This window comes from Mercurialis annua, linkage group LG5, assembly GCF_937616625.2.
Source record: "Mercurialis annua linkage group LG5, ddMerAnnu1.2, whole genome shotgun sequence".
In the NCBI taxonomy this organism is placed as follows: domain Eukaryota; kingdom Viridiplantae; phylum Streptophyta; class Magnoliopsida; order Malpighiales; family Euphorbiaceae; genus Mercurialis; species Mercurialis annua.
The window spans coordinates 47,827,805-47,839,717 of record NC_065574.1 but is presented as its reverse complement, the minus strand read 5'-3'; the positions used below and the strand labels follow the sequence as shown (position 1 = coordinate 47,839,717).

Here is an 11,913-nt window from a genome sequence, read left to right as displayed (position 1 = left end):
TGTTGTCTAATTCGCTAATATACTTACAAAAATAAATAAATTATCAATTGTTTCGCCAATAACGTGCAATTTTGCTTAAGTTGGCAATTTTTGAAAAAAAACATTGACAACTCAATTACTAAATCTTGAAGTTTACTGGAAATCTTGATTTGGAATTATAAAAGTTCAAGAAATTGATTTGTTTGTATATCTTTTGCATTATTATCAAAACAGAGTCTCATAAACATAATGCAACGATGTAATGCATGCAAGATAATATGAATGCAAAATAGAATGTACTTTTTGAGCCAAAAGAAATGGCATTGCTACAAAATGTAATGAAGCACAACAATACTAATAGCAGAATAATCTACATGGGGTTTTTTCCAACTAAGAAAAAAAAAGGAATGCACAATAGAATACAACCTCAAACAGCAGCCAGTCGCCGAAGATGCAGCCTCGCGGAAGAATTTGAGGAAGGCAAAACCTCCCTTTCCCCGGCTCCGATGATAGGAAATTGTTTAATTTCTTTTCAACTGCTAGAAATTGGAAAATGGGGAACTGGTTCTGATTAAGCGAAACGAGACATGGATAACATTGTTTTACCCGTCCTTCGATGAGCCTTTTCTAGATCTTTTTAACTCCCATGGTGGCAGACAGCCTTTGTAGTGAGAGTGTAAAAACAATGAAGACAACGATACTTCTCTCTGAGGCATTGAGATTGATGACCAGCAACTGAAGCCATTTCTTAGTCTCTTCTTTTCATTGTCGCATTCTTGGAAATTCGGGTCATTTGGTACAGCGGTGACCTTAAGAGTCTCCGGAAGTACGCAATTGCATAGATAACCTGAAGGAAAAATGGTATGAGCGAAAAATGAGTTGCATTGTCAATATAGTTGCACTGAATGGAGAAGATCAGAGTCATCAGACTAAAATACATAATTGTGCAATGAGTAAAGCAACTTCGTCTATTGGAAAGTCATGAAGGGCTACAAATAATATATCTTCAGTTTGACAAACTCTTACATCGACTTTGTTCATCACATAATCCGTGCATAGAACAATGAAATTATAACACATCATTAATAATGTTAACAATCAATTGTAATTATTTAGAATTTTTAATCATTTAATGATGAATTACAATTTCATTGGCTTATGTGGTGAACGGGTTTTATATAAAAAAAAATATCATATTCATGTTGAAAAGTAAAATAAGGCCAAAGATAGGCAACATATAAAAAAAGTCAATGACAATTATTTGCATTCGATATCCATGAATCATGATAATTGCGACACAGGAAGTAGTGACTCCCATGTGTTTATAGCATGTTGGGACCAAACAATTTAAGTTCAAGACAACAGTGTAGCGGTAAAAGGAATTGTCAAATACCTATTCTTGCAAGTCGATTTACCCATTTTGGTACTGGATTACCGGTCAGTTTGCGGCATATATCCTCGGAGAAATGGTTGCAGTTCTTAACAATCAAATGATAGGTGTCCCCGTTGTACTTTGCACATTCTCGTTCCATGAACTCTCTAATCTGGAAAGGATCTAAGCACGTTGTCCCCATGAATATTGATTTCCGAAACTTGAAACCAGGACACTGTCGAGGTTCCACTTCAAAGACGCCACTTGATGAATAGTCATGAGCTCCAAAGGCATATTCTACACCATGGACTGCAAGCATCCATAGAAAATTAGGAAAGCCCTTGCATCATCATGGGATTATGATTTAAGAAAATAACAAGAGACAGAATGCATTTACATACACTAGACAGATATCATTTTGGCAATGAACACCATTCAAGTTAAATACTAATGTGGCACGTATAATATAAAGGAGAGAGTAAACCTTCTACAATTTGTGCTTACAAAACTCAGAATGAATTTGATAAACAAAGTCGATAACAAATGAACACTTGGTTTTAGTCAGTGTACTACTTAAGAATGGCTCGCATTTGTCAGCTATCAAATGCATTTTCTTTTCTAAACAATAAAGAAAAATCTGAATGAACAAGGACCTTTTTCAAACTCTGGATTAGATATTACAACAATTTATGCTGTCACTTAGGTTAATGACAAGATGTAATGTACACATCTTGTTAGTTTAACTATCACCAAGAGCTCTAAGAATTAATTTGATTTCAGTTTAAACTCAATGATAATGCAGACCATCAGATGATCCATGATCTTAGAAAATTGCAATTTGTAGCAGTCTACCATGACGAGAAGTTATTATGATTAATTAAGAATGGTATTTAAAAACTAACCTTCCACTCCAGAATGAAATATTCCAAAGCCAGCCCAATAGACGTAACCATTAACGGTTGTCAAATCGTACACATTCAGATATACAGGTGAGTTGCCTGTGGTGTAGTTTGCTGACTTGACTTTCGGGAAAACGCAAAAGCTAGTGGCTGATTTACCCCTAAAAGGAACAGGCATAACAGAGTGCCACCCGTTCTTTAATCCTGCCTTCATGGTCGAAGGGAAAGCAGGATTATGTCTAGTTAGTTCTGACCTGCAAATACGCATACATAATATTAAACTGTATGTATGATGCTCAAATTAGAAATCAGTTGAATTAATTTCTTCGAAAAATCTTGAATTTGAAGTACAAGAATGAATTGCCTGTGTTCGGACATACACTAATTATTTTAAGACAATGATTATATACTCAGATCCCAAGCCAACATATATAGATTTTGTTTTTCAACTATCAATTGAAAAACTTGAACACTTTACACTTGTACAGGCATTACATTGCTAGTGTAGGATCTGCCTGGTCACTATTACTTGAAAAAAATTCCTAATGCAGGCAAAGTAAGAATGTACCAAGTTGGTTATCCTATATGAAAAATATTTACCATTAATTTGTTTCCAGTATAATCAGACCCAACCTATTATGTTTTAAGAAACAAATGTAAATATTTTTTCCGAGAAATCCAGCATGGACAATTAGCAATAGTCTCATACAAAAAAAGAGCAACAGAAACATCTTCTATCAAGAAAACATTTAATGCAAGCCCCGCTTAACTTATATATACTATTTTACCACCTATGACATGCTACTGCTGACATTTAGTTCTCTTCTTAAAACAAAGCACTAGATCATCCTCCGAAGGTACAATGAGGTAAAAAGTAAGAAGTAGTCTAGATTTGAAACGAAGGGACAAAAAAAGAGCATAGCATCGTCCAACATTGAAATTGCACACTATATAAGCAGAAAAACATAATTTTATCTTGTTTGGTGGGATCATAAGTTCCTAAGTCAGGTTAATCTGACTAAACTATGCCCTATTTTTATCATACTGCAGTCAATCTCCACTAGAATGCCATATAGTTGATCTACCAGAGACCATGTCAACCTAGAATGCACACAGTTCAACTTGCCTAGTCTTTACGAAACTTGAGTGACATTTGGTGCTTCTGTAAACAGCAAAGTAAATTAAAGACTATTTCTGTCTGTAAAATGCAAAGATACCAAGCATCTCCAGCCCAACTATTGGAAGAATTTCATAAATCATTATCTTTAGAAGATAATTTCTTAGATAATCTACCTTCATAGTGTAACTATATAGCACGGGAACAAAGACGAAAAACGCTGAAACGGAAATGACGAAATGAAAAACGGCAAAATGTTATTTTTTTACAAGTATAGGTTATAATATAGTATTCCGGATTTTCAAAAGTGTTTCCATCTACATGATAATGTATGTAGTATTTGAGAAGTTTCCGTGCAATATAGTAATGTAATCTAGCTGATGATGCAACTATTCTTACTAACTCATCCACAAACATTCTGCCGTCTCATCCTATATGCACTCTCATCCATTTCAATTTCAGTCAATTTCTCTCTCATTTCATAACCAACCGAATCCACCTTTAAGTTCCTACAAATACATCTCTAAGACAATTATACAAACTCGTAAATATACTAGTTACTCATATATACATTTGGTTTTTTTGCATATATAAGATGAGCAAACTCATGACATACCGATACATTCGAGCAGTCCAAATATGATTAGAGATCAGGAATAAGCAACTAAATATTGCAAACTTAGTGCCCTAATTTGTACTTAAACTTAGTGATTCATTAACTCTAAATTCTGACAATTGCTAATGACCCACAAAAACAAATCTTGAACTGCTCCCATTCTTCAAAGCTACACAATCCAAAGTTCACAAATTTAGAATTTTCAGTTCATATTGAAACCCTTCAACTTATCAAAAATGGAAGATCTCAGGCTCAATTCAACACTCACAAGTAAAAAAGCTGACAAAACAATGACATAAAGTAAGCAAATTTATCTTCCAAAATACAAAACAGATCAACAGATGCACAAATTATAAAAATAAACCAAACCCAACATAAAAACAAAATTGAACCAATTTCAAAAATTGAAGAAACCAAATAAAAATCACAAAAAACAAAGCAAACCCATAAATTAAAGTAAGTACAAACCTGGTTAAAGATGAAATTCAAGAACCATGGCAACTGAAAATGGAATGCCACCATAAAAAAACAAACTTTTTTTAATATTTTTTAGTTCAAAAATGGAGCTTTTCTTGAAAATGAAGAGAGTGGGAGTGTGACTGAAACCCACACAAAATTTGGTTTTTGTTGGTTTCAAAAATTTGAGCTGACAAAAATGAAAGCTGGAGAAGCACAGAGTTTTATTGGAAAACCAATGAGGAAAGAGAAGAATGAATAAAGAAATAATTTTATTTTTATTAAATTTGCTGATAAAGGTAAAATATTAAAGAGGATTGGACTCATTGGTTGTTGACTGAATGACTTATTTTGCTTTTGCTAATTTGACTATCAACATCATACTTCTCTTCATTTTCACTCTTTTTCTTTTCCAATTTTTGGTAGTAATATTGGATTGGATTGGCTATTTTTTGGAAGGTAATCTAAACTAAATCTCAAATTAGATTTTAGAAGTGGATTTTAATTTATTAATGAGAAAAAGTTCATTTATATTCCTAAAATTTGATTATAGAATTAATTAGACTCTCAATATCTGAAAAGATTTGAATATGTCCTAAAATTTTAAAAGTTGAATAAATAAGTCCTTCGATTTTGACAATCAGACCGCCAACGTCTCATTTATAAATCAAAATAGTGATTCACTTTTTAAGATATTAAGGGTATATTTGAACCTTTATGAAAGTTAGAGGCTCATTTGATTTTGTAAACAAATCTTAGTGGCATAAATGATTTTTTCTTATTTATTAAATATACTTTACAAGAAGGATATTTTATGTTTCTAATTCTATTGCTTGATGATGTGATTTAAATATTCTATTTGAAATGGTAAATCAAGTATTTATGACCATATGTTTTAAGAAAATATAGTTAATGGACTATGACTTTACTTTGCATTAACATGTTGCATTTTGATGTTGGAAGTCTTTTTTATGATGATAATAAACATTTTATTAATAAAAATAAAAAAAATTGATCAACATAAAATAATATATTTTAGAAAAAATTAAATAATAAATATGTATATTTATATACTCCAATAATATTCACAGAGCTTTTTGAATGTGAAATTCAGTTATCCATTACTCTATTTGATGATAACAATAAAATCGGCGACTTGATTTTTAAATAAGTTTGATTGATAAAAGAGTAATGCTATATAATCCTCCTTTTTAACCCACCTTCTTTAACCCACCTTATGTGGCATTAAAAGAGTAGATGAATTAAAAGTTGAAATTTAAGATATATATTTTTGGAGGTGGATTTGACGAATTAAATAGCATTTTCCTTGATAAAATACCAAAAATATTGTCAATAATAATTCAGATCTCTGCTCCATGAAAATAGCAAACTTATCATTAATAACATATAATAGTTCATGATTATAGGAGAAATTCTTATGTAGACTCGGTCTATCACGTCATCCGTAGACTAACATATCACATTATGACACGTCATTAAAATGATGGCAATCTTGTAAATTCGATTTTTACTTATTTACACCTTTGAATAGTAATATTACAAGATTGCCATCATTTTAATGATGTGTCATAATGTGATAGGTTTGGTCTACGGATGACGTGGTAGGCCGAGTCTACCTAAGAATTTCTCTGATTATAGAATAAAAATCCGCAAAAAATAACATATTTAAAATTTGTGTTTATTGAACAAAGATAAATTAAATATTGAATTGAGGGAAAAAAATAGATCACTAATGATTAATAAATTGATCTGTTTAGATGTTGGAAGTTGATTATGTAAAATGAATCTATCGAAATAGTTGTTGGTTATTATATTTCATTGAATGCATCACATAACAACAACAATAAAATCATTTTTTTAAAAAGAAAACAACAATAAAATTAAAAGGATATTTATAAATATTTATAAATAGATTAAAAATATTTTTATAGAATAGTAATTTATTTTTTAATTTTACTTTACTTCTATGAACATTGAGGATTTAATTTCTCTTTACCTATAAAAAACTCATCTAACAAAAACTACATAACTTTTATTTTTGTAGTGAACTAAACCAAAGACATTAAAATTTCTGAATTTAGTTATTTTAATTATTTAAAGGAGATATTATTATTTTAAGGCCAAATGTTGTAAAAAAGCCAAACCTTTTACAAAAGTTTCATAAAAGTCCTGACCTTTCAATTTTGTCGATTTTGGCCAAAAATGAATTATTTGGTTTCACAAAAGTCCCGACCTTTCAATTTTATCGATTTTGGCCAAAAACGTTACGACCATTGAACAACCTGAGGAACAAAACAAGATCATTTCGTTCCATTTTTAGTAAAATAGTTAAGGATATTCCATTAGTAATGAAAAAAGGGGTGGAGGGGATCCGTATATGTTGTTCAGGTCGATTAGAAGGCGCAGAAATAGCTAGAACTGAATGCGGAAAGTATGGAAAAACATATCGTAATGTATTTAACCATACTACTACTGTGATGTGAGCGGTTCAAATCGGTTTGATCTTTCCAAAGGCGGGTGGCCCGCCCCGCCTAGAACAGTCATGTTTGACTGGGCTTACACACATTCGCTCACTTACGCGGCGCTTTCCGAAGGTGCTGAAGGAGGATATTGCAAGTGGTGGTCGATCGAAGGTCCTATGCCAGTAAAACTAAAATCCATCTTTGTTCAGCCAGCTCATAACAAAATGTATGGATTATTTGGTTTCACAAAAGTCCTGACCTTTCAATATTTGGCATGCCACATAAGCGTCACATAGGCTCCACATAGGCAAATTGCAATCAAATTGAGAGTTGGCCACAATTGAAACCAAATAATTTGTTTTTGGCCAAAATCGACAAAATTGAAAGGTCGGGACTTTTGTGAAACTTTTATGAAAGATTTGGCCTTTTTAAGACATTTGGCCTTATTTTAAACATTCAATGAACTAAAAATAAAAATTTGAATTTTTTAAAAAAATAAAACAAATAAAATTATCTATTATTATTAATAATTTCGATAATTTTAACCAATAAGCTGTAGCTCGACTGATATAAGCGTTGGACAGCAAACTGCTAGATCGTCGGTTCAATTCTTCCTACAAATGCCCCTCCTCTTCAATTATTAAAAAAATTCTCTGCAAATACTTTTCTGAAAATGTGTAATATCAAACTAAGTAAAGTAGACTAGTACAAATGAAATATTCAAATTTAAATTTTTTTGGATTTTAATGTATCCGAATTTTTTGAATGATATGTAGATGGGATGGGATATTTTGCTCTTGTCTTTTACCATGTAAAAGAGTTTGGCCTTTTGATAGCAACATTTTGTACAAAGAAATACATAATTTGTTGTCAGTATATACAATACAAGCTGCAACAAAACAAGGATCTCCCACATGTTTGTATGCTTTAACAATTCATATTTTATATTCCTCTCCAATCTGGACACTATTGTCAATTATTTTTATAAAAAATTATCAAATGAAATTGTGGAACAGATCTAATATAATAGAAAAAATACTTTTAAAAAAAAAAATTAAAGCATCTACTTTGTATAAGGAAAAAACTACATTTGTATAAGGAAAAAACTACATTCCAAAAATTGGGTAATATATTGGAGCACTAAAGAGTGTAAACCAATTGAGTTGAATCTGACTTATTTCAAATTTGAGATCGAGCTATTGAGTGTGCTATGCGCTGACGGAGCCACAATATTTATATTATTTTTTTTTTTTCAAAAATAGCAATATATAAATATATAAGAAGAAAGGTCATCTCCTAAAAATGATAAACCAATCTTAAACAAAAGAAATAAAAGTGGACTTCGCGGCTACTATTGAGCCATCCAAATACATATTCGTTTACCAAATTAGAATACAAAAGCGTAAATAATTTGCTAAACGAACGGTAACAATATAGAATAATAAAAACTTAAATGAAGGAATTACTTACTGTTAAAAAAGATATTAGTATAAACATTACCTTAATTGTAGAGCGTATTACTGAAATGTCGAAACCATTCAGAACAAAACACACCGCCATAGCTTACCTGAACATTTAAATTAAAAAATAGTATATAAAAAAATTAATTTAAAACTTACCTTATAGTAGAGGCGGTCCATTAGTAGAGAAATTCCACCAATTGTCAACGGAGAGAGTAAGAAGTGCTTGGTAGGCCCCTCATTTAGAAGTATATGTCCAAAAAACAAAAAAAAAACACAAACAAATAAAATATTAGCATTTATATTTATAAATTAATATTTTGTTAAACATTTAGACTAGTTTAATACACTCATAAGGGGGACGTTTCACTTCCACTGCTTTGATATCACCACCATCTTATCTCCTTTCTTCAAATACGGGTTCAAAATTCTCTTTTGCCTCTATTAATAGAATAGCAGAGTTCCACTAGTAGACGACATAGGAATGCGAGCTAGAGGGGCCATATGAAAAGCCCCTCTTGCCTAAGTAAAAATTGTAAAAATACTATTCATATGTGATATAAACACCCATAAAGGGGATATAAACATCCAATTGGGGATAGAATTGAACTTAGTTGGTAAGATATAACATGTGCAATTAGTTGTTTCCAAAGAAAAATTTGAGTTAAAGTCAGACCAGAAACTAAAACAGTAAAAAATATTGATTTAGTGAAATTAGACCCAGAAACTCAAACATAAAAAAGAACACTTTATTTACACTCGGGATTATTGAAAAGTCTAACCTAAACTAAACTAATCTCATCAACATTAAGAAAACCCATAATCTAAACCAAACTTATGTATTTTCCTCTTCTTTTATACAGTTATTATTATCAGTTCATTGAAGAAGAACTCGTCATGGTTAGAAGAATTCAAAAACACAATGCCATAGCCAAAATATATAACCTTCATCCTTTTATAGGAGAAGTGCCAATAAAAGATACATGATCACGCCAATTTAGAAAAAGAAATTATCAAATTCACAATGAAAAATGACTAACCTATTATCTCCAAATTTCTCGCACAACAGTTATTATTTCGAAATGTAATGGACGTGCTCTTCCATATCTAGCACTATATATAGGAGATAATTTTTGAAAGTTAGGGAGGGCCAAATTGTAAAAAAAAAAAATCACATGCTAATTTAGCTATTTTAAAAAACTTGGGGAGGGCCAAGGCCATCCCCAGCCTACCCCTCCCTCCGTCATTGGTGCTATATAAATTTGAGTTTGAATCTGCACTCGGATAAATTTAGATTTTCAAGTTTGATTTTGAACTCGAACAATATTCGAGCTATTCAAGTTCGAGTTTGAAACTGATTCAAGTTCAATACATATAAAAAATTGTTATTTAAAAATTTATTACATTTTAGCATTATGAATAAAATTTAATTATACAACATAAAATGCAACTAATTAAAATAATATCACCTAAATTTAGAGATATAAAATATCAATATTTTAAGAAAAGATAATATTATTATTGTATAGAGAAAATGTCATGAAATCCCTCAAAAATTGAAAAGTTTATGTTAGTGACCCATGATTTCATTTTTTGCAAAAATCTCTCAAATTTTAAAAAAACTTTCCATGCCTACCTTTTTATAATTACTCTTCCTATTTTATCCCTATGGTGTATTTTACCTATTGTGTTTTTGTTACACTCAATAATTTCTCCATTTTTTATAAATCAAACCATTGGTCGGAATATTATTGACCGGACCATTTCCGGTCAACGGCCGGTCAACGGGAGTCACGGCCGGTCAACGGCCGGTCAACGCCGGTCAACGCCGGTCAACAGCCGGTTGACATCAGGTCGGACCATTGCTGGTCGGACCAACAATGGTTTGTGGACTAACCATTTTTAATGGTTGAACCAATGTTGGTTAGATAATTAAAAATTAAATAAAACACCATTTTGTGGATAAGGGGATTTGAACCCTTGCCCTCTTGAATGAAAGACTTTGTGCTTTGCCATCAAGGCAAGGCCTTATTGTTGTTAATGTTTGCTCTATATGATATATATATAACTGATTATAAATTTAAATTAATTTTTTAAAATGAAATTAGTTCTACAATACAAATTAAATAAAATATAAATATCTAATTAAATTAAATTTACTATAAATATAATATTAAATTAGTCTAATTTAATTTATTTATTAAAAAATTACATAATAAAAAAATAAAAATATTTATATTTCACTTTTTATTCATACATGAGTAAAACTAGTAAGATTTTTCACTTGTTAAAATTGAAAAATATATTTTGTTTGTTAAAATTAATAAATATGGTGGTTCGGTGGTCGGACCGAAGTGGTCATGGTCGGATACGTGGTAGTGGTACCCGTCGTGGTGTGCGTAAACTCAATATCAACTCAATGTCAACTTCATTATTTATACTACTAAAAATAATTTATGAAATGAGATAAATTAATAGTAATTTGAATTAAACTATCTAAGGTTTTATTAAAATGAACAAAAAGTAAATTTAAAATAAGCGAACCGAATATCAACTCAATATCAACTTAATGTGAACTCAATATAAACTTAATTTGAACTCAATATAAATTTAATGTCAACTTAATATCAGCGCAATGTAAATTTAACATTAACTTAACGTCGACTAAATGTCAACGCAATGTAAACCTAATGTCATCTCAATGTAAACCTAATGTCAACTCAATGTAAACCTAATGTCAACTCAATATAAATCTAATGTCAACTCCATATAAACCTAATGTCAACTCAATGTAAAATTAATATCAATATGAAGTAATTTTTTAGTAAATTGTTTTAATTTTAAAATGTAAACTAATATTAACTCAATGTAAACTTAATAAATCAATGTTGACTGAATGTGAACCTAATGTATACTCAATGTCAACTCAATGTAAACTTGATATAAACTACGTGTCAATTCAAAGTAATTTTTTTAGTAAAATATTATAATTTTAAAAATTAACTTAATATCAACTGAAGGTCGACTCAATGTCTACTTAATGACGACTCAATGTAAACCTAACGTCAATTCAGTATAATCCTAATGTCATTTCAATATAATTATAATATCAACTTAATGCAAACTTAATAACTCAACGTTGAATCAATGTCAACTCAATGTGAACCTAATGTTAACTCAATGTCAACTCAATGTGAACCTAATGTTCACTCAATGTCAACTCAATATAAACTTAATAACTCAACGTTGAATCAATGTCAACTCAATGTGAACCTAATGTTTACTAAATGTCAACTCAATGTAAACCCAATGTTCACTCAATGTCAACTCAATGTAAATTTGATATAAACTACATGTCAATCCAAAGTAATTTTTTTTAGTAAAATATTATATTTTTAAAAATTAACTTAATATCAACTGAAGATCGACTCAATGTCTACTTAATGACGACTCAATATAAACCTAACGTCAATTCAATATAATCCTAATGTCAACTCAATATAATTATAATATTAACTCAATGTAAACCTA

General features: G+C 30.4%; 1 protein-coding gene across 1 annotated transcript; it reads right to left on the bottom strand.

The window, feature by feature from the left end:
• Positions 1-258: 258 nt before the first annotated feature.
• Positions 259-4,701, bottom strand: LOC126680425 (deSI-like protein At4g17486). Its single transcript, XM_050375553.2, has 4 exons — positions 4,452-4,701; positions 2,254-2,504; positions 1,373-1,660; positions 259-826 (listed from the first exon to the last, which is right to left on the bottom strand). The coding sequence occupies exons 2-4, from the start codon at positions 2,462-2,464 to the stop codon at positions 582-584; spliced, it is 744 nt and encodes a 247-aa protein (XP_050231510.1). The 5' UTR covers positions 2,465-2,504; positions 4,452-4,701; the 3' UTR covers positions 259-581.
• Positions 4,702-11,913: the final 7,212 nt, after the last annotated feature.